At 45.6% G+C, this 26,285-nt stretch overlaps 12 protein-coding genes across 12 annotated transcripts; 6 read left to right on the plus strand and 6 right to left on the minus strand.

Moving 5' to 3' along the window:
• Positions 1-4,122: 4,122 nt before the first annotated feature.
• On the plus strand, positions 4,123-4,302 carry MGL_3562 (uncharacterized protein; the record flags this gene model as incomplete). The annotated part of the gene is made up of 1 exon (XM_001729043.1): positions 4,123-4,302. One exon carries the CDS (start codon positions 4,123-4,125, stop codon positions 4,300-4,302), a length of 180 nt encoding a protein of 59 aa, XP_001729095.1.
• Positions 4,303-5,095: 793 nt separating this feature from the next.
• MGL_3563 (uncharacterized protein) lies at positions 5,096-6,157 on the minus strand (the record flags this gene model as incomplete). Its single annotated transcript, XM_001729044.1, has 1 exon — positions 5,096-6,157. The coding sequence occupies one exon, from the start codon at positions 6,155-6,157 to the stop codon at positions 5,096-5,098; it is 1,062 nt and encodes a 353-aa protein (XP_001729096.1).
• Positions 6,158-8,487: 2,330 nt separating this feature from the next.
• MGL_3564 (uncharacterized protein) lies at positions 8,488-8,676 on the minus strand (the record flags this gene model as incomplete). Its single annotated transcript, XM_001729045.1, has 1 exon — positions 8,488-8,676. The coding sequence occupies one exon, from the start codon at positions 8,674-8,676 to the stop codon at positions 8,488-8,490; it is 189 nt and encodes a 62-aa protein (XP_001729097.1).
• Positions 8,677-9,514: 838 nt separating this feature from the next.
• Positions 9,515-10,552, minus strand: MGL_3565 (putative aspartyl protease; the record flags this gene model as incomplete). The annotated part of the gene is made up of 1 exon (XM_001729046.1): positions 9,515-10,552. One exon carries the CDS (start codon positions 10,550-10,552, stop codon positions 9,515-9,517), a length of 1,038 nt encoding a protein of 345 aa, XP_001729098.1.
• A 1,531-nt stretch (positions 10,553-12,083) lies between these two features.
• Positions 12,084-12,203, minus strand: MGL_3566 (uncharacterized protein; the record flags this gene model as incomplete). The annotated part of the gene is made up of 1 exon (XM_001729047.1): positions 12,084-12,203. One exon carries the CDS (start codon positions 12,201-12,203, stop codon positions 12,084-12,086), a length of 120 nt encoding a protein of 39 aa, XP_001729099.1.
• A 1,083-nt stretch (positions 12,204-13,286) lies between these two features.
• Positions 13,287-14,681, plus strand: MGL_3567 (putative histidine acid phosphatase; the record flags this gene model as incomplete). The annotated part of the gene is made up of 1 exon (XM_001729048.1): positions 13,287-14,681. One exon carries the CDS (start codon positions 13,287-13,289, stop codon positions 14,679-14,681), a length of 1,395 nt encoding a protein of 464 aa, XP_001729100.1.
• A 163-nt stretch (positions 14,682-14,844) lies between these two features.
• MGL_3568 (putative acid sphingomyelinase) lies at positions 14,845-17,073 on the plus strand (the record flags this gene model as incomplete). The annotated part of the gene is made up of 1 exon (XM_001729049.1): positions 14,845-17,073. The coding sequence occupies one exon, from the start codon at positions 14,845-14,847 to the stop codon at positions 17,071-17,073; it is 2,229 nt and encodes a 742-aa protein (XP_001729101.1).
• A 4-nt stretch (positions 17,074-17,077) lies between these two features.
• On the minus strand, positions 17,078-18,742 carry MGL_3569 (uncharacterized protein; the record flags this gene model as incomplete). The annotated part of the gene is made up of 1 exon (XM_001729050.1): positions 17,078-18,742. The coding sequence occupies one exon, from the start codon at positions 18,740-18,742 to the stop codon at positions 17,078-17,080; it is 1,665 nt and encodes a 554-aa protein (XP_001729102.1).
• Positions 18,743-19,556: 814 nt separating this feature from the next.
• On the plus strand, positions 19,557-21,956 carry MGL_3570 (uncharacterized protein; the record flags this gene model as incomplete). Its single annotated transcript, XM_001729051.1, has 1 exon — positions 19,557-21,956. One exon carries the CDS (start codon positions 19,557-19,559, stop codon positions 21,954-21,956), a length of 2,400 nt encoding a protein of 799 aa, XP_001729103.1.
• A 217-nt stretch (positions 21,957-22,173) lies between these two features.
• Positions 22,174-22,596, minus strand: MGL_3571 (uncharacterized protein; the record flags this gene model as incomplete). Its single annotated transcript, XM_001729052.1, has 1 exon — positions 22,174-22,596. The coding sequence occupies one exon, from the start codon at positions 22,594-22,596 to the stop codon at positions 22,174-22,176; it is 423 nt and encodes a 140-aa protein (XP_001729104.1).
• A 182-nt stretch (positions 22,597-22,778) lies between these two features.
• Positions 22,779-23,444, plus strand: MGL_3572 (uncharacterized protein; the record flags this gene model as incomplete). The annotated part of the gene is made up of 2 exons (XM_001729053.1): positions 22,779-23,276; positions 23,307-23,444. 2 exons carry the CDS (start codon positions 22,779-22,781, stop codon positions 23,442-23,444), a joined length of 636 nt encoding a protein of 211 aa, XP_001729105.1.
• Positions 23,445-24,015: 571 nt separating this feature from the next.
• MGL_3573 (uncharacterized protein) lies at positions 24,016-26,124 on the plus strand (the record flags this gene model as incomplete). Its single annotated transcript, XM_001729054.1, has 1 exon — positions 24,016-26,124. One exon carries the CDS (start codon positions 24,016-24,018, stop codon positions 26,122-26,124), a length of 2,109 nt encoding a protein of 702 aa, XP_001729106.1.
• Positions 26,125-26,285: the final 161 nt, after the last annotated feature.

A 26,285-nucleotide genomic window follows, 5' to 3' on the forward strand; every position in this document is an offset into this window, starting at 1 on the left:
CACTAACGCTAACACTAACACTAACACTAACACTAACACTAACACTAACACTAACACTAACACTAACACTAACACTAACACTAACACTAACACTAACACTAACACTAACACTAACACTAACACTATCTCTAGGTCTCGATGTCAGATCAATCCCCTAGTCTTATCCCCTTCTTTCTCTCTATTCCGATCTCCTTGCCCCCTCTCCTCCTACACTCTCTTCTTTCTTTCTATCACTCTCACTCTCTGTTTCTTCCTTTCCACTCTCCGCGCCTCGCTCTCTTCTGCTTTTGCTTTCTCTTTCCTTCCCTCCTTCCTTCTTATCCTTGCTTTCTCTTCCTCCTTCCCTTCCTCTCTCCCTCCTGTTTCCCCTTCTCTCCTTTTGTTCTTTTTTTCCTCCCCTCTCCACTTTTCCCTTTTTTCTCTCTTCTTTAATCCGCCCCTTTTTTACTATCCTTCTCCATTTCCTTGTCGCTTCCTATTTCGTCCTCCCTCTCCTGTCCGCTTGTCCTTCCCTCCACTCTTTTCTCTATTCTCTTTCCCCTCTATTTACTCAGTTCCACTCTTCCCCTATTCTTGGCACCTGTTATCCTATCCTTGTTCCCCTTTTATCCATTCTCTATTTATCTTCACATCTTCTCTGGTTACGTTTCATCTTTATTTACGTTCTCTTCATTTATTCACAGTCTTGCCTAATTATTCGCACCTTCCCGCCCATCCATGCAGGTACTGAATTATTCCGTCTCTGCTGTCCCATACTTATCCTCCCCACAATTCGCGTCTGCTAGTGCTTCTATCCCAGATCATATATACACCAGTACCCTAATGATAATTTTCTCTTTCTAATCGTGTCATTAAGAACTGCATTAGCTGCATCGTCTCCTCTGTCTTCCTACATTTCTTCAGTGTCTTCCGCTTCTTTCTTTGTGTTGGCTTTCGATCATATCATCGTTTTCCCTACGCTCCCTCTCCTAGCTCTTCTTTCCATCACGTCGACATCGTCACACATTCTGGTGAGTCGTTTGCTACTTGCTCTTGTCCAACGCAGTGATGTCCTGTCGTTCCATTCAAATCCGATGCCGGCGATGTGCACTCGTAAAACTAATGTGCCACTTCCCGTTCGCTTGTTTTCGGCATTGTCCCATTCTTAAATTTATAATCAATTAGTTTACGGTAGCGACGGCCCCAATAATACTCTTTACAATCGTGTCCGCCTGTCCAGACGGGTCAAAATCCAGCACTCTTCTCATGTGCTGGCGTGGTCTGTGCGGCATATAACAAACCTGTGTTTATCCGCGCTGTTGTCGCATTTTTCGTGTCTTGCAAATGTTGATGTGGCCAAGTAGTACGTCACAATCCCGTATATACAAGCTCTATGCCGTATTCGCTTACAAGTATCGTGCCGTTCCTGAACGTTGGCGTTGCGTTTCGTCAGTTTCTACACTTTCCTCCTCAACCTCGTAGCTCCTTCGTTTGCTTGCTATGCAGCTGAGCGATTGGCTGCGTTTCAAGTTTATTTTTTTCCCTGCAGCTTTCTATGTTGGTTATTCGGCTGAGGACTATTTCATCCGAAACGTGTTCCACATGTCCCATCTTTATGTCCTTGGACGCTGCCATCCTGCACTTGCAGCCCATGCCGTTGCCTGCATTCTGCTTCAATTGTCTCCGCATCGTCTCGTTCAATCGTAGTTTGTGCTGAATATGTAGAGCAGCATCAGCTGATTTGTTTACTCTGTGTAATCTTACATGTCCTTCTTCCATGCCTTTTCATAGCACTTCTCTCACGTCTCCTACTTCCCAGACATTTATCCATACATATATCATTTTTTCTCTCGTCCACTTGTTCTTATTCCTATGCTTTTTCTTTTCTCATTTTCCTTCCACCCCTTTCCTTCTCCCTCTCCATTCCTCCCACTTACTCTCCATCCCTTCGGTCTAACCACATCGTTCTCGTCTTCTCGCTCCCCGCTCTGGCTCTTCTATTCTGTCTCCACTTCTCCCATCTCATTCCCTTCCTCTCCACTTGTCTTACCTTTCTTGCTACCTTGTCTCGCCCATTCCTCTTGCTCTTCTTTCTCCCTCCTATTTTCGTGTCGTGCCCCTTCTCGTCTTCCCTGTACGTCATTAAAATGTAGTTCGCTCTTCCGACTGTATCACCGTCTTCTGCTCACTTTATTCCGCTTCTTTCCCCCCATTCTCCTTTCCATTTTCCCTTTCTCCTCTCCACCACGTCCGGTTGGTCAAACTCCTATAGTCAACTATCGCCGTGTCTTCCTCTTCCTCCAGTAAGCACCTATGTCTAGGCTCAGAGCACGCTAAATCTCAATTTTCCACAGACTAACACTGCTCGCGGATCTATCGTGTCGTCTATAGCGCATCATGTTTTCCCTGTCCGCCGTCTTCTTGTTCAAGTATAAAATGTTTGCCTGCACTATCACCGCAAGCTGCGCCACGTCCTTGTACGCCTAATATTTTCGATCAATTTACTGTTATGCAAGTATCTCTTAACATCGTCCCGACGGCACTCGCCCTTGACACTGCTGCACTTGCCGCTCCTGTCCACATGGAGCCAAGGCCTACTTTCATGCCCGGCCCCGTTATGCCTGATGAATCGTATACTGGCTACAACCCACTCAAGGCAGCGGTGACGACGACCGAATTTGACAAAGAAAACTTGCAACCAACACGTACTCAAGAAGTCGACTGATGCTTTCATATTCACTTGTCATGTCGAACACGATTACGATGTTTTCCATTTCCTGTTTGATTTTTCGCAGCATACTAGGCCTGTACTGTTTGTGTGCTGTAATATTTTTTATGCGAGTTTGTGTATTTGTCTTCTATATCCTGAACGTATCACCGCATGCCACTCTGTAAATCAATTACCGTGCACTCATAGCTTAGATTGTTCCCCTCTATACAGTCATGCGTTAGACACCTAACTGTGTTGTTTGTTTATTTTCCTTACTATGTCTCTTCAATCCTTCTTCTTCCCGATTCATATCTCTGCCGCTGTGTACTTAATTTCATTGCATGCACTTCTGCCTTCTAATCCCAGCCTCTCTGCATTATGCCCTCTATGGTTCTCGGTGCGCGTGTCTATATTTAGGATATTTCTCCCACTTCATCGAACTCCACACCCGCATTCGTTCCCTGAACCTATTCACGTTTTTCTTGCCAGGAGCCATTTTCTCTATTCCTCTTCCTCTTCCTTGCTATTCTATTTCCCTGTTGCAATCATCTTAAGCCTGTCTTCTGTCACACCCTCCTTTTCCCAATAATCTTAAGCTCTCATCTCTTTCATACTCTCTTGTCCTTACTTCCCTTTTCACGCGCTCATCATCCTCAAAGCCGTGCCAATTTCAAGTTACTTTCGTCTTTTCTGTAGACACTGCTAATATACTATGTTTCATCTGATTTTCACGCCGTTTCCATTTTGCCTGGATCTAATGTCACACATATATATTTACATATATTCCTAGTCTTCGTAGGGATAGTCTCCTCAAGTTTCTTTACGCTAGTAGCACTACATCATGTCTCTCTCCCGTACCAATTGCTTGTTTATGCTTGTCTCTTATTTCGCACATTTTCATTCTCACCACCCTTCTATCCCTTTCATCCATCTGTTTTGCCAGACCATTCCTCCACCTATACTCTGACCCCACATTCGACTCACTTCGGTCGTGTCAAATATTAATTTTAGGGCGCGAGGCTATCTTGACACCTGATGGCGACGGCCTAATGTCAATCTATGGTTTGTGTACCCTGCCCTTCCACTTCACTTGTCTGACTGAATTGTCAAAGGCAAATATGTGATTCGCCCAGATCAGCCGAGTTCTATCTTGGATTTCACGATTCTTTCCACCTCCACCAAATCGTTCGGGCAATTTGCAGTGATCGAGCGAAGACACAGTACCCCATCATGCATCACCTGGTCGGAGCAGGTTAATGCTCGTAAATTTGCAAGCCAATTACGCTGGACGAGAAGAAGTCATATTGGAGAACAGGAAAAAGTCTTATCTTGTTGTGCTTCTGTCCATGTATAAAATGGCTGCTCCGTCGGGATACTCCGCTCGGTAGAGCTCGTCATTGTTTTTTCCCGCCACATCTGGATTGTACGCTACAATGCAATTATCACTCAAATTCATTTCGGTTGTATTGGCACTGGTTACGGCTGCTTTAGATGCACCTGTTGACTTAGGAGCACGGCCCATGTTTATGCCGGGCCCGATTGTGCCTGATGAGTCGTACACGGGCTACAACCCATTCAAGGCGGCGGTGACGACGACTGGATCTGATAACTAAGACATGGGAATAGCGTCGATGCAATCGACCTTCAAGAGATCGTCTGAGAATCTTTTCCACATGTTTTCAGAATCGCTACAACGATGTTTTTCACGAAAGATGCCTGCCGAGCTGCGGGGTCGTAATATATGGCGCTACACTAGATGCGCATTACGACGAAAAAATCCCTCGATCTACATACGTATATTCCCCACAAGATGTATTATAGCTGTCATGCACGCATAGCTTGAATCATCAGTCTGTCTGCATTCATATCTTATTTCTGCGCCTGTTTATCGTGTTTCTCTGCTCCTCTTTCTCATCTTTTTGATCTTGCTCACATTTCATGCTAAAGTTGAATTCCAGTAGCTCCTACTCGTGAAATCCCACCTTGATGTATTCTTTCTGTTTTCCTCGTTGCTTCAAAACTGACTGATACACAGTTTTGAAGCAACATTTTTCCTACTTTGTTCTCTATGTCATCTCAGTTCGTGCCAGTAATCTAATATCACGCATACTTGTCTGTGTGAATTTCCTCTTCGCCATCCTTCTTAATTATAGGTCCTCATTAATTTTTACGTGACTCTTCTAGCTTTTGATGGAAGGCATTCTAGTTTGTTGCTTTGACATTTTGCCACATAATAGTATTCTGTTGTAAACACACTTGTCCTCTCCTAGCCCAAACACCCATAACATATGTTTAAATATCCTTGCTTATTGGATGACTTTCCTACTAGATACGTATTATTTTAAAACCAATGAGAATACGACTATGGCGTAGTCAACGTGCTTGGGTCAAGGATATCATTAAATATTACTCTGAAAATACTACAACTGGCTTGATAAGGTCGTCCGCCTTGTTCCTCATCAACATCAAGGCGTCCTCCATATGCTCAAAGCCGTCGAACCGGTGCGTCAACAGCGGCTTCACGTCCAGTCTGCCATACGTGATCAAGTCTGCAAGCTTCTCAATACGACGCCTACCTCCGGGCATTAATCCTCCATTAATCTGCTTGTGTCCCATACCGACACCCCACTCAACTCTTGGGATGTTCACATAATCACCCTCTCCGAGATAATTCACGTTGCCGATCTTGCCGCCTGGTTTAAGGCACTTGATGACAGGATCGAACGTGTCAACACCGCCTCCTGCAATGACGGCTTTGTCGACACCCTCACCGTTTGTCAGGTCCAAAACATGCTTATCGATTGGACCCTCTTTGTACGTGATAATGTCAGTCGCTCCGTAGTACTTGGCCGCTTGTCGGCACACCGGACGCGATCCAACAGCAATAATCTGCGATGCACCCCGAAGCTTACAGGCTGCGACCGACATGAGTCCTACTGGTCCGATACCGACAACCAAGACCTTGTCACCAAATTGGACGTCTGCTAGCTCGACACCGTGGAAGCCTGTCGGCACCATATCTGAGAGCATGCAGGCCTCGGCCGTCGAGATGTTCTTAGGCAGATGGGCCAGGTTCGCATCCGCCTCATTTACATGAACAAATTCCGCGAAAAATCCATCCTTCACATTCGAGAACTTCCAGCCTCCAAGCATGCCGCCTGAATGCATCGGGTAGCCGCCTTGTGCCTCTACGGAGCACCAGTCAGGTGTAATGGCCGTGACCATCACGCGATCGCCGACTTTAAAATCTTTGACTTGTGAACCAACCTCATCAACAACACCACAGCCCTCGTGACCAAGCACCAGGTTGTGCCTTTCTCCGATAGATCCTTTCCAGACTGTGTGTGTGTCTGAGGTGCAAGGCGAGACGGCCAATGGACGTAGGATCGCGTCCATAGGTCCACATTCCGGGCGTGGCTTCTCAATCCACCCCGTCTCGCCAACCTTAATCATAGCAAAGCCCTTCATTGTGCTTAGGTTACTTTTCGTACCCCACACGTCCCTTCATTTATACGTGTGTGCCAAGCGGCACTCATCGGCTTGTCCGAACCGAATTTACACGATTCGGCCCGCTCGTGCACGTACCCGCTGTGGAGAAAAACTCAACGTTCACTCGAACGCGCCAAGCCATTCTAGTACCGCTAACTCCGCGTCATTGCAATTTCCTATTTTGGTTTACAGTATATCATTCGCGCACACTATTCTTTTAGTCTACCCCTTAAAGACAGCAAGGGTGTCGAGTTTAAAGTTGTAACTAAATTAGGGTACTAGAAGCTTATGGACAAACTTCGGAGTTCCGGTGATTCCTGGTCCATGCGTCTCGAACATTTGCCATGGCGCAACTATCATAAATATATGTCTATCAGATTTGCACAGTCCGCGGTGGAAGCACTACTTCCCGCACAAGCCCCTTACGAGCTAGGGGTCCTATGTGACTAGATCCGCATATCGCTTACCACCATCGCAATGTCATGTTTTTATTTTAGCAGTGCCTATTCTACTATCTTTTTCAGACACGGGCTAATGCCGGGTTCTCTTTGTTTCAATAGCTTATTTGCTTGCGACCTTTGCGCTGCATTCACGCGCCATTCATTGTGGCTCACGGTAGGGCGGAATTAAGTAAAGCTAAAGCTTCTGTCATGAATTGAATCATGTTTACGGAAACAAGTCCTAGAATTCTCGTTTGAGGTGCCAGATATCAAATTTCATAGATGGTGTCTTGATGAAAACGATTGGTCGACTAGCGCAATTTCGCTGATCTTGCTAAACGTCACGTAATCTCTCAAGCGAGTTCTATCTGCCTAGAATTGCTGAACCAATTAGGGAATGACTATGTGCTATATGATTCACTGAATTTGATCGGTTAGGGTTTCTCGTTGAAAACGGGCCTCGGTGATCATGCTTGCTTACGATGCCACAGGGATATGCCAGGCACAAAAATAGTGGACCTTAGAAGCCCGCTCTAATGTCAACCACAATGCGATGATTTGAATGAGTTTCGCATGACCTAAATTTCAACTGATCAGGATTATATACCTACTATGAATTTACCTGAACTGATTGTTGCAAATTGCGTTTCAATTAATGACCGGACTGATCTTGCTCAGATTAGAATAGTTAAAAGTTTCGTTTCGGTTTCGTTCTTGTCATTTCTACATTCTAATTTCCAATGATCCACTTCAGTTGCCCCATTCCAGCTAACATAAAGCAAGTTGTCTTTCACTGCCACAGCAGGCTTTGTCAAAGGGTAGCCTACCCAGGCTTTTTTCGTGACTTCGTATCCCTGAACCTCTCCACGCTTGCCAAACCACACGACTTGAATTGGTTTGCCGTCTTTTGTATATTCAGCCCACACCGGCACAGCTCCATAACCCATCATCACATGATCAGACCATGGATCATCCTCTTCCGACATTAGCTGCAAGCACCCTTGGCTATCGGCAAGCAGATCATTCTCCCCTCCTGGATTTTGATATAGCTGGACAATAGTTGCATTCATTGATGCGAAGTCCAACTCAACAATCAATCCTCGGCTGTGAGTGCTTTCTTTTGACCAACCAGCGCTCTCGTTGTCGAAGATTGATATTCTTCATTTCCCATTTTTCATTTTTGCTGCTAGGTCTTTGGCCTTCATTCCTTTTCTCCCACATAACGCGCATAGTGCTGCCATGCAATTCTGTTACCGTTGCCTGAAAAGCTACTATTTCCCCCCCCTAGTTGCCACAGAACTTTCTTCGTACGACCATCCACATAGTAGATCGTATGAGTGTGTCTGCTACTCACCATGTAGTTTCCGAGCTGGTCGCGACTCACGGCATTCATGTGAAACCAGTCCCAGCTGTGTGACTTCGATGTTGGCAGAGCAGCAGCATTGTTGTAGGCGAGTTCAAATGGAAGATGCTTGTGCGGACAGAATCGGGATCGAACGTCGTTCTCGTCTTTCACTTTCACGTCCATTGCACAACTGTTTGTGATCCATCCAACACTAGTATTTGAATTACCTGCACCATTAATTCTCACGTTTGGTAGATACTCGTATGATGTAGCTGTGGCGTATCCGTCTTTATTGATCCAAAATTCATGAATATCAAGCATGTGCTTCGTAGTAATAGTATTGTTCAGTGTGTAGTCTTGGTTCACAATGTATGCACTTCCGTTTGCGTATCCTTTCGTGAAATGCCCGTGATGGTGTACGAATACGCGAGAACCACCCCATGTGAAGGGCCTGAATTACGTGGAATCGACCGCAAGATCCGAGTTATTGAAGTAAACAAGCTCGAGATCTTTATCAAGAATCATTAGTCCTCGAGTCCAGAGACACGCGGGCTTAGAAAGATATAGCCATCGGCGACATCAATAGATTTGTCCCGGAACGTTTCATTGAATCTAGGAATCACAATGCCGGGCTGCGTAATAAACTTGGCTAGGACACGAGGTAAAGTTTCCTGGAATGCCAAAATATATAACAGGACAAAGATCGTCAGCATACTAGACACGTCTCAAAGTATTTTTGACTCTGCCCACACCAATCTGTGGATTTTTTTTTACTTGTAGGCTTAATGCTCTATGCTTTATAGCCCTTTTTGCGTCACTTCGATTTGCATATCCCGGTTCGCCTTTACCAAAGACTTGTACCAAACGCAGAAATTCGTCCTAACGCCTACTTGCACAAGATCGCCAACATTCCGATCGACCAAATCATATCCACCTGTATTCAGTGTACCATTTGCGCAACGCCCTCGACCACGTGTGGGCGCAAGATGCCTGCAAGGAAATTCCGCATTCGACGTTATTCAGCTTGGCACTATCGAGCCGGAGGGTGCACCCCCAAAGTCGCGCACAAGCTCGAGGATCAACATTTTAATGATTGCAGTTGTCATACTCAGTGTTCGCTTAAGCCCAAGTGCCGTGATGTTATCAAACAATGGGTGCAGGGGAACAAAAATAGGTATAGAGTTTGATCAACATATCTTGATGTTTTCGTTCACCGTGCAGTAGCGGTAAACGCCCATACAATTCCTCTAGCTGTCGATCATTCCCTTTTATCGCCCTCGCCAAAATAGTAATCCTAGTTCTGAGCATGGCCTCCACATTGAAGCGCAATTCATCGCGCTCACATGGAGATTCCAGGCTCTGACCAATGCTGCGACTACTATTCCGCCTAACGCAGCACTTTTCCCGCGGAAGTAATCTTGTTTATTTGCTCGAACGCCTCGCTACTCGAGCGGGGTCTGCTTACCTGACTCTCAGACTTTAGATGCTTGATATTATGCATGAGTTTGCTAGACCTATATGCTTGCGTGGTACGCCAGTATCTTGCGATACTTATTTCTGAAGAGCAATACCAATGCGTTGGTTGTCAATGTCGAACACCAATGACGTAGACTGGAAGAAGGGATCAGCAAAGTTCCAGTCTCTAGCTCCGTTCACTTGAATGATCGGCAGCTTGCACCAGCCTTCATTGTCGTGCTCCCTAGTCATGAGCCTTTCTGAAAGCGTAATCTCTTTACCAGCCACCTTGAATGTGATTTTCGGCAAGTCATCACACTTGAACCATGTCTCCCTGTCGTCCTGTCCACGATATTGGTGTTGTTTACCGAGGCGATTAACAATTGCTCTAACTTCATCCCTGTTACCCCAGATGTAGTAAGCACCACCGGAGTCAAGTGTCGCAGACACCCTCTTGCCATTTACGTCGATGTGCGTGTGCCAACCAACACGACCTGGAGTGATACCGGTATAACCGAGCTGACCCTCGAACTCCGTCTCATCAATCTTGCCGATATTGAGCGTAGACGGCCCATTGCCACGCAAAGTCAACTGCCAAACATTCTTATCAAACACGTGCTGATCCTTCGCCGCCTTAGTGAAGCTTGGACCAGTACCAAAGACGTCGTCCGCCAAGCCGACACCGAAAATGCCATCTACACCGGAAGCAAACTTCAAGTCACCTCGGACTATGCGTCCGAATGCCGGATTTTTTACCACAGCGTCACCGATCTTGACGATGTCTTTGTAAATGTGTGACGTGAAGCTACCAGAGGTGTAACGAGCTTCGCGTTCGAACTTCAAGTCAACCTTACTCGATGACTTTGCTGGGTCATACTTCGAACCATGTAGAAGTATAGCCATCGATCCTGTATCGATTAAAAGGTTTGCTTTTTGACCTGGAGTGCCAAATTCGAATTCGGTTGTCCAGTAGAACGACGGGTGCTGGATATCAGCCGTCACTTCCGTCGATCGCTTAGCCACTGTGGCATTCTGCAAATGGCGCTGTAGCTTGAGCGAGATACCGTCACTAGTTGCGAATGCGCTCGTGAGGAGAGCGGAAGCCAAGAGTAGAAACTGAGCCCGGAACTGCATTGCCTGGCTTGCAATGGTGGAGTCCTCTTACCCATTTTTATAGTTTGTGTTAAAAATTGAATGATGTCCGTGAAAACAAGAATTCTCGTTTGAAGTACCAATTATCAAATTTCATGGGTGGTGTTTTGATAAAAACGATTGGTCGACTAGCGCAATTTCGCTGATCTTGCTAAACGTCACGTAATCTCTCAAGCGAGTTTTATCAGCCAAGAAGTCTTGAACCAATTAGGGAATGACTATGTAGTGAACGATTCACTGAATTTGATCGGTTAGGGTTTCTCGTTGAAAACGGGACTCGGTAATCGTGCTTGGGTGCCCTGCGGCAGATGCCAGGTGTAGGATCCGAGCGCTTTTCGACTCCACTTTCATGTCAGCGACATTGCGACAATCCGAGCGAGTTCACACAACTGGAATTTCAACTGTCTCCTATACTTCGTAAAATTCACATCATTTGGCCTCTGCAATCGTGTGCATTAGTTGATAACTGTGCCAATCTTATTGTTCAAATTAGACTCGGTCTATATACCGTGGCTAAAGCGAGAAAACGACATTACTGTAATGAAGCTTACACGTGTAGTACTTCTATTTTGGCCCTTGTTTTCATTTGGACCTGTACTTTTCCCTTCCTGCGGTCCAATTTGCTTCGGATATGTCTCTAAATCCGCTAGACATGTCTTTGTCATTCCCAATACAGCATAATTTTTACCAAACATGCCAATTCCATAAAACTGTCCTTTAGCATCTTCACATTCACTTATCGTGCACTTGTCCTTTGTAATTCCTTTTTCACATAAATAGTAGGGATTTGTTTATTTAGCACGCTCATCTCAAAGCCTTGTTGGACAATTAATTTCCTTTTGGTTTCACTTTAATCATACATTGACTCCAGTATCGTTGGTTCACCTCTATCGTACCATTACAGCTAATAAAAAGCAAGTTGACTTTCGCTATCACAGCAGAATTGTCAAAGGGTAGATTGTCCAGGCCATTTTCATACCATTTCGAACCTCCTCAAGCTCCCCTGACTACAAGTTGTTTGGGTCTTTTCTTTTCGTTCTAGCCGACTAACGCGTCTAGAGATCATGCGACATGTACGAAGCATGCGGCACCACTGCATTGCCATAGCCTAGCGAGGGGTTTCAAATTTAATGCATGCTGCATCAAGGGAGTTTCTTCTCTGCTGGCTGCAGAATAGACATGTCACCTTCTTTATATATTCATCTATCCACTCTTCAAAGTCTTCGCCACGACCTCCTTTTCAAGACTTCGCGCTTGGTGTTCGCAATTCAAGCACCTTTTCACCTTGCTCATCAATTCACGATAGACAAGTCTTTTGTGTCTATCTGGCATGACGTATGAATCCCAAAAATGTCACGGTGGCTCAAGTGGTCTTTGATCGGGGGAATCCGATGACCACCCTTTTTACTGTTTCAGGATCAACGCACTTGCAGTCATAGTACAACATCTTCATATTAAACAGCTTCAGATGCCTCAGAATATGGCTTCCCGAAATGAACAAAGCCGTCAGTGCTTATGAGCTTGTTTTCGATGTCACACGAGTTTGCGCAAATTTTATTACATTACAGTCATTCTTTAAAAGACACCGTGTCTGCGCTGGCGCAGAGTTACGCACAAGAACAAGCGATATCATCACGGCTTGCTCAGCGTCAGATGTTACGTTCAAAGCCGCCACTTTATAAGCATTGATCTTACACTTGTTTTGTCCGTCAAGATAATAGTACTCTTATTCAACATCAGTTACCGTGCAGGCATCAAGCTTCCGTGTATTCGTATTCCATTCAGTCCTGCCATAATTTGAGCGAAACCGCGTCATAATCGCCATATATGTACTTTCTTCGTCCATTTCGAATTTTGGCACTGAACCATACTTGTAGTCGGTGATAACGAGAAGTCTTTGTTCTTGATCCACTTACATTAACCAAGCTCGTTTTTAGCTGTTACAAAGAATTTGTCTTATACCCTGACAACTTATTCACTGTGGTACAGAGCAGAAAGAACAATGCCGGAAAACGGCGTATCAACATCGAAAAGATGCGCGCCCGCAAAGCACGCAAAACACAAATGCGTTGATCTTGAACATGGCCGTCAGTTTAAGCTAGGCGAAAAAAAACAACGAGGATGACGCAGCATCTGTCATAGAACAGTATCAGGACGTAGGTAGTGAACCCGTTCACAAGAGTATCGTGCTAAGTTTCCGATTGGTTGGAGAGAGATTCAGATTATCCACCGCATTAGTCTCGACGCCGTTCACGGTACACCAGGGGATCTTGATGGTACAGAATGAAGCAATCTTGCAACTTGAACGATAAAGGACCTGCTCAGAGTGGAATCAGAAAATTAGAACTACACTAGACACACTTGGATTCAGACCCGAACATTTTGTTTTAGGGGTTTGGAAAGAATTCGGGTCCGCAGCATACATAGTGTGAAATCTCTATCGTTTCATTATGATGCGAGCTTATTATGATTCTTAGAGAATCCTCCCCAAAAATACTTCCTCCATAGGATTTTTCATTTCGTACTTGCAACAGTAGTGTTTTGTCTACCCCAGGATCTAGCACCTCCAATTACGTTTTCGATTTCATCGGAGTGGTCCGTGCCCATTCCTCTGTAAGGAGAACCTGGCGTGCATTTCTGAAAAATTGGCATAAAACAGTCTATAACTAATGTGTTAATTGCCTCTCCGTGTTTGTTCACATTTAACGACATAAAGATGAACTTTCTACTACAGCTCGTTTCGCTGGCTCTGATCGCCTCATGTGGCCTTTCTGCAAAGCCAATCGATAGCTTTTATCCCAATCTGTCAAATCCCTCTAGCATTGTCAACCCGAAGTATGATCCCTTAATGAAAGGCGGCAAGCGCGAGACCAGGAATGGTACATCCGATGGCTCTTATTCGTATTGCTCCATGCCGCATCCTAACGTGGCCTTCTACGAAGAGCCTACTCCCATTAAAAATGGAAGCATACACGCTAACCTGACAAAGCTTTTGTACATCCAGCGGCATCAGAAGCGCACAATGTACCATGTCTTTCCCAATGGTGAGAAAGAAATTTACTTTTGCAACGACATTCGTCCGCACGTATATGTTGCTCCTTCAGCTGATGGCGAAATCCAACCGATGCCAGTATTTGCACAAACTTACGTCGACTTTCTTAATCCCTTGTACCGCGCTTTTACCAATTCCACGTGTCAATTCCCCCAGATCACTTTGGGTGGCTTCTTGGATGGAGTGCAGCATGGCAAAGAATTGCGTGAGCTTTATGGAGACAAGTATCATGTGATTCCGGATCAACCAGATCCGCATAGGGTGTGGATGCGATCCTCTACGGCTGCTCTTACTCAAGATTCAGCTTCGGGCGTGCTTCGAGGTATTTGGCCCGACGTTCAAGGTCCCCTTCCATTGTTCCAACAAGCCGATCAAGTTGACACACATGAGCCTTCATGCGACCGTGCAGACTCGCTTCTGAGTGCTGCCAAGAAGACCGACGTATGGAAAAAACATTTGAGTGTTACCAAGCATTTGCGCAAAGAGCTGGAGGCCATACTGCAGACGAATGTTAGCGACTGGCAGTCTGACTGGGACCATTACAATGATAATTTCCAAGCCCGCCTGTGTAATGGATATCAGCTCCCTTGTTCAAATAATGATCCAACCAAATGTGTCACAAAAGATCAAGCTAGGAAGGTGTTTGCAGCTGGTGATTGGGAATATAATTATTACTGGGTCGCTCGTGACAATGTTACTGAGGCCATCAGGCTGACGAGTGGACTCTATATCAAAGACCTTATTGAACAGTTAAAGGAAATGAACTCAGGAAATTCAGACCTCCAATATGTTCACCACTTCATGCATGACGGAGACATTGGTCCCCTAGCAGGTTCGTTAGGTATCAAGTCCTTGCGTTGGCCTGGTATGGCATCCAACATTGCTATTGAACTTTGGACTGCGAACGATGGGAAGAATTATGTTCGAGCGCTTTACAGTGGCCATACAATTCACTCTAGATACGGAAACATGGAGTGGATGCCCTTTGATGATTTCATTTCCTATTGGAGCAAGTTTGTACCCGCAAATTTCGTTTCGCAGTGCAAGAAGTCGCTTTAAGAAGCCGCGCAACGCAATAGGGAGAGACGAATGTTGATGGATTCACGTGTGGAGATTCTTTATTACGATTGGGTAATACTAATTTTTTCGTACTTGATGCTTGTTCGCAATGTTTCGTTATTAATTGCCCCGTGTGTTAGATTCCTTGTTTTGGCCATTTGCCATGGTGCTGACCGTATACTTCGTATACATAACTTTATTTATATGTGCCCTAGATGCACATGCTGCGCATTCGTCACAGCCAAAGCAGAGTTGGTCTCTCCATGGCCAAGGATCACCCGTTTACACAGCGTCTAAGTTATTCCCCACGGACAAATTTTATAGCATGTACTTTTCACCGAAAGCTCAAGAAGCTGAACCGCGTCCCGTTGTAACAAAGATTGGAGGGAAGACATTTGCTGATTCTCTCAATGATCCCGCTCGCATGCCCTCTGAGCCTCCATCTAACTCGGGCGTAATCCCTGCTCCTTCATCTACATCCTTACCATTCAATTTGAAAGATCAGACTCATCAAAAAGTTTCCAAAGTAATTCGTAACAGCTCTATGTCCAAATGTGATCGGTGCAAGAATGCGCTAAAGCTTGGACAATCGCTCGCTCATGTTCAGCCTGAAAGTGTCCCTAACATTCTTATCGAGTTGTGTAAAGAATTTCAATATAAACAATTTGGCAGAAATCCAGACGTCAACAAGACGTGCGAGTTATCTTACACTCAAGGCGGCCAAGGCGGGGTCTTCACACAAGTGCTCTCCTACGCTGACTTGAGTGATTCGAGCTCTGATCCGGATTTGATCTGTGCGCAACTGTTTTATAATTTTTGCCCGATGCCGGAGCCCAAGACTTTGTCTGATTCATTTTTAAATGATTGGTTCCACGGTCAGCGAGAGGAGTCAATTAAAATAAAACAACGATCTAAGAAAGTTGGAAAACCCGCATCATCAGATCTTCGAGTCTTGTGGACGTCCGATATTCATGTTGATGGACGATATGCCGTGGGCTCTGAGGCCAAGTGTACCTATCGCTATTGCTGTCATTCCAACTCGTTTAATGTCGAATCTTTCAACTCGTCTGGCTATATAACCGGTAACACTTCTGTCCCGTCAAAAAACATTACATTAGCCGCACCATATTGGGGCTACGAGGGGTGTGATGCACCTTGGTCACTTGTGGCATCGGCTTTCCAGGCCATGGAGGATCTTGGTGGTAAGGATGGTTATGATATTGCTCTTTACACCGGCGACCTTGTCGCACATGGTCAAACATGGGAGGAGTCGCAAGAACTAGTGCAATATTCGGAATCGGCATTGTTCGACATGATGCATCGCTATCTTAGAAACACGACAGTGATTTCTGCTATTGGAAATCATGATACAAGTCCTACAGAGTACGCTGCTCCAAATAACTTGCCGGATGGCCGAGGAAATCAATTTAGCTGGGACTGGGACTATGTATCTAAGTTATGGAATAGCGAGGGCTGGGTCAATGACACCGAGCAGACTCAAATTCGAACACACTACGGCGGCTATTCAATTTCTCCTCGACAGGGCTTGCGCGTAATTTCTTTCAACACTGATTTTTGGTATCGTGGTAATGGCTTCGCCTTCTTGCATACCTCCAATCCCGACTTTAGCGGTGTCTTGCGCTGGGTCACGGATGAACTGCAAGCGGCTGAGGATGCCTACGAACGGGTGTGGATTATTGGTCATGTTCTTCCAGGCTGGGATGGGTATAGCTCAATGGATCTCCCAACAAATTTGTTTTATCAAATTGTGACGCGCTATCAAAGCACAATTGCTCACATGTTTTTTGCACACTCGCATGAGGATACTTTCAGTGTATTTTATCACAACACCAACGGTAATTCGAGCAGTGCATCACTGCGCACACAAGATGCTGTCGGCATAGCGTTACATTCTCCCTCAGTGACACCATTGACCAACATGAACCCGGGAATTCGCATTCTTCAAGTTAATCCAGAGACGTACGAAATTATGAATTACGACCAGTTCTACACACCCTTACAAAATGTGCAAAATCAGACAGAAACTGCCAAGGGCCTTGTTTGGTATCATTTATACAGCGCGCGTGAGGCTTACGGTAATTTTAGCGCAGCAAAGGCAGCTGGTAGCTATCACGCTCCTGTTCAGCTCAATGATGATGGAACGTGGCCCGCTTTTGTGCCTCTTAATGCATCTTTTTGGGCTTCAATCTCCGATGAAGTTCTTGCTCGACCAGAATTGGCAACACAGTTCCAAATATTCCAAGGTCGCAACAGTCCATTAAGTCCACCTTGCAGCAATAAGGCCTGTGCCAAGGCCAAAGCTTGCTTCATGCGAGCCGGCTCGTTCGCATTGGGCAGGGCCTGCGGAAGCTCCTACTCAACAGTTCAATAGTCACTTAGAGACATGCTTTCGTTCTTGTTAAAGATGCTCTTGAGCATGAGAACTCGACAGCCTGTGCCATGGCAAGCAGTTTCTCCTCTTGAAATCGCCGGCCCATGAGCTGAATTCCAACTGGCATTCCTCGAGACATGTCCGGGTCATATGCATGATATACATCTTCATCTATACTTGATAAAAAGTTTTGGCGATGAGTCTGCGGGACCGGTTCAGCCTTTGCGAGTGGCATTGATATGGATGGAAAATGCAACACATTGGCGGGTGGGGTGTAGCCCTGATACGTAACACCTCCTCGCCTCCAACACACCACACCAGTATTCGGCAACAAGATCCCGTCCATGGCTCGGCCACAACGTGATTGTTGTGCTGTTTCATTCCAGGCTCGCTCGTACTCCATACGGTAAGCTTTAAGTCCCATTGCTTGTTCATGTGCTTCTGCTACAGAAATAGCAGACCGTTCACCTTTCTTTGAGCCAAAAATCGCGGCCACTTCTTCGATCAGCGGTTCTCCAGCCTTTTCGATTAGCTCATGTATTTGCTCGCCAGCGCATTGAGTCATTATTTCAAGCCAAAGTGTCAGAGCTTGGAAATGAGATGGAGGTGAAAAAGAAATTACCTCATGACCATCTCTTTCAAGCGCATCGACCACTTGCGTGAGTGCTTGCTCAATAGGAGGTTGTGGGTGAACAATTCCGTCATTCAGCATTACACCGAAGACCAAATTTGAGGGTAGGTCACAATTTTTCCATGGTAGTTCTACTACAGATGGATCCACGAGCCAGGGTTGAGATGAGAGCAACAATTTTGTACAAATCTCCAGTGCTTGTAGTGAATTGGCCATTGGCCCAACCACAGATGGAATCAACACTTGTCCCGGATCTGTTGACCGTGTTCCTATAATTGGAAAGCGGCCAGGTGTTACCTTGAGGCCCCAAACGCCAGCAACACTGGCAGGAAGGCGGATCGAGCCCCCAATATCAGAGCCGATTCCTAGCGGGGATCCGCGTAATGCAAGCAACGACCCTTCGCCTCCTGAAGACCCTGCAGCTGAGCAAAAACGGTTTATGGCGTTATTTGTAAACCCAAAAATATTATTAACTGTTTCTGCACACATCATACTCGTTGGAACGTTGGTTTTAACAAAAAAGACAGCTCCTGCATTACGAAGAATTTTCACAACACCAGCTTCATCCTGAATCATGGCTTTATCATTTAACCATGCAGCAAATCCGACCGTGGTATCTGTCCCCTCCAAGTAGAACAAGTCTTTAAGAGAAACAGGGACCCCATGCAAGGGTCCCACTGGACGACCTGTTTCCTTAAGATAAATATCCAACTCATCAGCACGCCTTAACGCATCTTCCAAAATAAATTCAGTCAAGCAATTCGTAAGCTGATGGGCAAGAGCTGCGCGGTGTGCAAACGCAAGTGTCGCTTCTTTGGAAGAAACTAACCCCGCTTGCAGCGCTGGACGCAGTACCTCAAGTGGTAGCTCGGTGATTTGACGCTCCTCAGGCGATAAATTCGATTCAACAAATTCCACTCCATTCTGCAAATGTTCTGGAGAAGGTACCTGTTCAAGTCGCCAATTCTTAGGGATAGAATTCTTAAGTGCATCTCTTTTAGCTTGGGCAAGATCTTGCCAACTCAGAGAATCGATCATTAATGAAAATTCGATCTTAGCGAGTTACAAGCATCTTCAGTGTGGGTGCGTGCATGCATTACATATTTTCTAAAATATCCAGAACATGTGCCCCGGAGAATGCGGGGTTCTGGCGTTTCTCGGGCGTATCAGCCAAAATATTGGTTTAGATTGGTTGGTAAGAGCTACTTTTTCAGTCTCACGAAAGCCCAACATTCAAGTATTATTTGCCTCCCAACAAACTTAGATAAAACAACTGAAATACTGACTTGCACATTTACTGGATAAATCTCATTTTAGACCAGCACTCTCTGCTCTGCACCTTTTTATTTTCCGATCGCTCTCAGAGGTGAGCTAGATAAAAGGATTTGTCAAGGGGAGGTGACCCGCTATGCATCATATCTAGGAGCGACTTCAGATTTTTAACGGTTGCATGGCAGTCTTAGGTACCGTGAATAAAAGCAAACTTTCTGCATCCATGCCCAGTTCGGTACTACTGGTCATCGCACGCATAAACAAATAGCAAAATTACGAATCGCTACGAGCATTGCATTGGGAAACTTTCCTGAAGTATGTGCACTAAGCTGATTAAAGCCAACTCTTTACTGATATGTGAACGGAGCAGCACACTTTGAGAAGCATTTATACGTCGTACAATGATATATGTCAGTTCAAATCGAGACCCTTACGGCATGTTTGGGTGCGAGAAAATATAATCACGAGACATAGTTTTGATTTGCTAACCCCATGTCTATTGACATGCTGTTTGTGCGCCGAGTTTCTTGCGTGTTTATGCATAATTACGTTATATGGGCTCATACTAAATTGGTTCTTGATGCACGTATCAAGCGCCGGTTGCGACAATGGAAACATCCGTATCAAGTACCAAATGGAGCAAGATCATCTACAGAGATTTTTTACTATAGGTCTTGCTTTACGCTTGGAGCCACTGCCAAAACTTAGTTACGATCTTGTCAAAAGAAACCAAGAGAACAATGATGCTAGAGATGCATTTGATATTGGGCAAGGACAGCGGCTTAAGCCACGCATCTCTACATTTTCACCAACTACATTCGACCATGTAAAGGAATTCCTTTCCGATTCAAGATTGTGTGAATGCGTTAGAACATGGTCTGAAATTTTTTCAATTCTAGATGCTGCTGATGATGATCCTCATTTCAGTAAATTGCGGCATTTTTTTGATGCTCGACTTAGCACCTTAATGGATCTGTACCGACAAGATGATGGCTTTGAAGAAGAACCAGATGACATAACACCGACTCGATTGGAGCGAAAGAGTTCTGTTAAGAGTAGTTCACGCGCACCCAAGCGACTTCAATGGCCACGTCGAGCTAGCGCCTCCACTGCCGATCAAAGTCTTCACCCAGCGCGCTCCATCTTTGGATCAGTAAGGAAACCAAGCAGCTCTCACAAGCCAAATGAATTTGAGAAAAGTTTCTCCGATAAATTCGACCTTTGGCTAGATGATCATGAACCAAGGCGTGTGCGGTTTGGTGTACGCTTGGACCTTGATCGCGTTTGCCTTGCAAACTCTCGTAACCAAGCATCTGACATGAATTCTAAAAAGCCTTTTCACGTGTCCGATGCAAGGCTTAAATTCACAGAAGGTCTAGATCCTGAACATGAAGAACCCTCTATAAGAAGTGATGACAATGCTGGATCTATTACTTCTCGCCGTTCTTTCGTCCAACGCATGTTTGAGAAAGGACTTCGTCGCGAGAGTCAAAATTCTTCAAACCCGCCCACATGGCTTCAAAATCATGAAGACATGACTAACGCATCAAATCAAGCGTTTGATGATTCAGATGAGGAGCAAGAGGCTTCGCCTTTTGGTTCGCCTGGTTGCTCCACTACTCGCCACGGATCGGTGCCCAGCAATGCATCTCGACCCCAGCTTAATGGGGCTTCCAAAGCAGCAGAACTTGAACGCGTCGAAGAAAAATCTGCCGTTGATTTAAATGAAAAGCTCATACGAGGCGTGCATTATTTAGGATTGAATGATGCGCAGCCTGTCTCATATTTCAAGGAAGGGCAGGATTTTATTAGTTTGCTTCGCAAGGCATCTGTTCAAATGCAAACTCTTCCATGGTCTTACGGCCAACAAGATCCACTCTCTACAATCATCACGTATGCTTTCGCAGATGCTTTTGGATGGGAGGGCATTCTTCATCTGTGTTACGGGAAACACAGTGCATGCGAACGTGAGCAGATTTTCTCAGCACTAGGACGTGCCGCAGATATGGAATTGCATCGGAAAGAGAAATATGATGCTGTTCTTTCATGGAGAGATAAAGTGTGGAGTAATAGCGACAAAGAAACGCTTTGTGAGGACGAAACTCCCCAAACTCTCCCGTCTTTTAACTCCGAATCCGACCAAATTAAATCAAGCCAAGAACCTCAAAAAGATGAAATAATTCTAGATCCTTTGTCCAAGGATTCGGACGCTAGCTGCTACAAGTCTTCTCACGATAAATGGAGGACTTGGGAAGATTGGAGACTGTTATTTACAAGTCTCTCGGCGTGGGTGTCAGAGTACGAGACTACTCGTGTGCAATCTTGTCTTTCTCATGAATACAACCTAGAAAATGTATTCCAAACAAGACCGTGTGAGACATGTCCTAATGTGCTCCCTTTGAGTGTCGAAAAAGATGCGATTAGCAGTCAATTCGGCTTTTGGCGTCTTTCTGGAATACCGAGTGCTCTTCGGCTTGAATCAAACCAAGAACACATGGACTATCGATGGGCTCGCGTCAGGCTCGAAAGCAGTATGATTGGGACGCCGTTGGTCATGACTACGGCGGGGGTTCAGTTCTTTTTGATGCAGCTAACTTCAGCCCCATGGGTGTATCACGGAGCGTGGGAGTTGGACTACTTGGACAAATGCATCTTCGAATCATCCATCACAAGAGAACGTTTCCCTCCACCTGGAGACTCAGTTGTAACTCCTCTCAGCCCATCTTATTCCAAACGGGAAAATCGCGTTGAATGCCCTTATCCAAGCGTGAGGGGAGCGTGGAGCCCGGACGAATGGAAGAAATGGCTAGGTGGTTTGAGAGAAGGGCATATCATCACCCCAACAATCTCTTGGCAAGGATGGTGGACTTTGATCGCAGTTTTAAATGGAGCAGACCATTCTGGGCGTCCTTTTGATCTTCAATTGCGTGCACCCGGGGATCCCGTTCAGCCTGATGAAGATGGCTCAATTTATTTGTAACCATTACCAACGACAAAATTTCAAGAACTAGGGACATTTATTGGCTCCACATCTTTCTGGTTCAGGAGCGAAAGATACAGTGTCCACGCAATACCGCAAGAAGCAGAGAATGGCACACGTAACCTGCGCATATTAGGTCAAGACCTTAACCGTACGAACCTAAGTGGCATCACACCAAAGTTGAATAATTGTAATGCTGGCCATATTTTCCAGTTGGCTAAAAGAGCTGGAATGTATATCTGGAATAAGTGCTTTCCTTACGCACATCATTGTACTTTTCCTTTAGGGTCTCGAAACTATGGCGGCCTTCCATAATTCCCATAGCCCCAACGAATAATGCAAGCCCAAATGGTGCAAAAACAATTTGGTCAGTCATAACTCGACGCATTAGTCCGCTCCAAATGAGTGAGCCAGAAGCCCCGCGGATACGGAACTTGTGTTCAATGAAATGATTCCACTCAGCTAAGAGTGGTGCCATAGCTGAACCAAATATAAGAAAGCGGCTTGAGCGGGGGAAGTCCCACTCTAAGAGCGGCTTACCCTCAGAGCGCCGATCAAATGTCTGAGCAAGTCCATCTGCGACCGCCGTGAGCAATCCATTCGTAACTGCAAGTGTACCCCAAGGGTATTTTTCAAACATTCGATTATAAAATGTGCCCAATCTCATCATGGTGTGCAATGAGCCAACACGGATGATGCTCAAGACAAATTTTGCCGAGCCTATTTGTTAGTATTATTCATGCGTTTACGGCATTTTTTTCACGTTTTTGACGCAAATACACAAACGAGTGGAGGCCAAAGTGTATAGTCGTCAAGTTCCTCATGACAAGTCACTGGCTCGTCAAAGCCGAGCCTCTTTCACGCCTTGTTAAGGGGATAGATGTAGCATTCAGTGTTGACCGCTTTGAAAAAGAAAAAGTTTGTTCTTGGGAAGGCGTTCGGAACTATCAAGCACGCAAGTATTTGCGAGACCAAATGAAGACAGGACACCGAGTTCTTTTTTATCATAGCAGCTGCAAAGTACCCGGCATTGTTGCATTAGCAAGTGTTTGTAAAGACGGATATCCTGACAACACAGCATGGGAGCCAGGAAATCCATACTTTGACCCAAGATCCGATCCAAAGGCGCCTCAGTGGTACATGGTGGATTTGCAGTTCGAGGGTCGACTCACACACCCCGTTCCGCTTGGAGTCCTAAAACATCTCACAAGTTCAGACCTATCGGATGCACAACGCGAAGATGTGAAGTATTTATCAGAAGACCATTTGCTAGCTGTGGCAAACATGCTATTACTCAATCGATCTCGTTTAAGCGTGCAGGTAAGAAAAAAAAAGTGTTGTCTAACCTAGCCCGTTGAATATATGGCATTTGAAGCAATTACGCTGCTTGGTCAGAGAGGTGGTTTCATGAATTGGCCAGGCAAATGGTCACGAACCAATACCCCAGATGAATCCATCCCTCCGTCGCGCAAGCGTCGACGCAGTTAGTCCATGTAAAACAACCACTGTAGCCACGTGTCCCGATAGCGTGCCTTGCTGACAAACCATTTTGGCCCTAATGTGTCCGTTGTTGCATCGTGGCTTCAAGGCGATCTAGAACCTTGGTGCTGGAGCGGAAGAGCCGATTTGCATCACCCCTAACACGCCTTTTGAATTCAGGTGTCGTAATTCGCATGGAACTGTGTGAATAAAAATGCCTTTAGAGCACTTTGGCACAGGGTCATGGCAAAAGTTTCACAAGCGTCCTCTAAGTGATATCAGCCACGGTCATGCCAGCACTTCAATGACTCGGGCTACCTCCGATTTTCGAGATCGCGGACAGGTTCACTCGCCTTTTGAGGGTCTCAATGGAAAGGATGCCCAAGAAGGTCGTGGAAGTAACGAAGATGATGATGCAATCCTGTCAAAACTTACTGGGGTGAGTCGTTCCGTCAGTTGGGGCCGCGGAACATCTAATCGACAACAGACTTCAAGGCTACAAACAAATTTTTTACCGGGTGAAAAAAGGTGTCATTCAACCCCTAAAAATTCTTCACGCCCAATAAATCCATCATTGGCTATGTCGCCTTCCATGGCTAAATCCGCACTGACATATGACGACGAAGACAGTCCGAATGACTCGACTTCTAGCCCTGCCTCCTCTGCCGCTTTATCTTTGCGTTCCTTGTCAGCATGTGACAATGAACGCACACATCAAGGGATTTTAAACCAAGCAAGTCCTTTTCGCTCGACATTTCAGCCACAAGCACACGATTATAGAGCCCTTTCTGACCCTGCACCATCAAATTCCCGGTTGCGTCCTGGAATCACTGAACAGGATCTAGGGAGTCCCAAGTCCCGTTTATTATCGTCACCAGAAATACCGGATTCTCAGCTTTACTCAACAAGTTTTCCCACTGTCTCGGTTGATGCACACGAAATGCCTATTTCAGCTGAATTGGCAAGTGCAGAGGGGCCCAGAATCTCACTTCGGTCACCAGTTCCCCAAAGACCTTTGCCAGGCTCTCGGCGCGAGAGTGGTTCTGACTTGGATACATCACTGAATGATGTGCCTGTTCGAAGACATATGGGTTCCTTTTATTTGCGAAAACAATCTTCAAATCCGGATCTATCGCATTCCATCCGGTCTATCGACTCCATAATTGATGACGATTGCAACAGCATAGGGCAAGGAGAATCACGTTTCCGAATAGGCCCTATTCGGTTCTTTTCACGTTTTTTTCATGACGACGTGCCACGGGGCACAAGAAGCGGAAGTACCTCACCAAATTCTTTCAGTCCGCCTTCGTCTTCCTTGCATCCAGGCGCATCTTTTCGAGGCTTGAACGATTTACGTCGAAGTTTTAATATGGGTCGACCAAGCAGCTTGGCTCAGACTTTGGGTTTATCAGCTAAACAGGCTCTTCCGCGACCCCCGCGTTCTCCAATGGTTTCGGCGATTGCTTCTAAAAACTTGGAAGTTGATGATGATGACATTCATGAGATCCACGGCCTCACGACACGTAGTTCTACCCCGGTTCGTTCATTATCGCCTCCAACGATGCCGAATCAAGTTTATACAAGTTTTTGTCCGGAGGCGGGACTTGCCAAGTTGAATATTCAAGATTCACACGCATCTGATGTGCAAAATATGAGTGCTTATGAACTCGGGGAAGAAATCGGGAGTGGCGCATACGGATTCGTTCGACGGGCTCGTTCTCGCGACCGAGGTGAGGAAGTTGTTATCAAGTATATTTTTAAAAGTTCAATATTTGCAGATTCGTGGCGTCGGCATCGCATCTATGGAACAATTCCTGGAGAGATATTTGTGTTATTACAGTTGCAACACACATCCTATACTCCACCGCCATCGCCTCCACGTTATATTGCAAATAAGTCGCGTTGGGAACAGGTTCGCGATACGGTGTTAGCAGAGCAAAGTCAAGGGCACACCACTGGACATCCTGGCATATGTAAACTATTGGAATTTTTTGAGGATAATGATTATTATTATATGGTAATGCCTCGTTTTGGAAATGGTCAAGACTTGTTCAATTATGTGGAATCATCTCCATATGGGCTAGAGCCACGAGAAGTTCGCAGCTTCTTAGGTCAGGTTGCAGATGTGATTGCTTTCATGCATTCGAACGGGATTGTCCATCGGGATATTAAAGATGAAAATGTAATATTGGATTCATACGGCATGGTGCAGCTTATCGATTTTGGGGGGGCTGCACGTATTCGCCCTGGTCTGATGTTTGATACGTTTAGCGGCACGATGGATTATGCAGCACTTGAGATACTTCGTGGCGAGAAATATTCTGGACCACCTCAAGATGTTTGGGCCTTCGGAGTCCTAGGCTATGTGTTAGTTTGCGGTGAGTGTCCATTCGCAAATGTGGAAGAAGCAAGTGTGGGCATGTCAGCCGGGGCGCGACCTTTACTTGTGCTTCAACATTTTTGCCTCGAACAAAGCCCTGGCGTTCACAGCCTTGCTAATTCAGACTCGTCTCAAGACGAGAATATACCCCCGCCAGATAATGGCGGTCATTTCTCTCAATTATGTGACCTGATTTGTCAGTGTTTACAACATGATCCCAGTATGCGGCCCTCAGCTAATGATATCCTTCATCACGCGTTTCTGTTCGGTAATCAGGGATGGATGGGTCCGTGCGGCTGGCGTCATTAATATAGGGGATTTCCAGAAAAACCACGCTTACTCGGTATTTTATAGGCTAAATGCACGCACATGTCAGAGTCTCTTATGCACGCCCTTGTCCTAATTAAATTAATGGAGGGTTGTTCTAACGACATGAAAATGTGCCATGCTTCTGGATCCACGTGTTTCTA

This window comes from Malassezia globosa, assembly GCF_000181695.2.
Source record: "Malassezia globosa CBS 7966 chromosome Unknown mgl_sf_10.1, whole genome shotgun sequence".
Lineage (NCBI taxonomy): Eukaryota > Fungi > Basidiomycota > Malasseziomycetes > Malasseziales > Malasseziaceae > Malassezia > Malassezia globosa.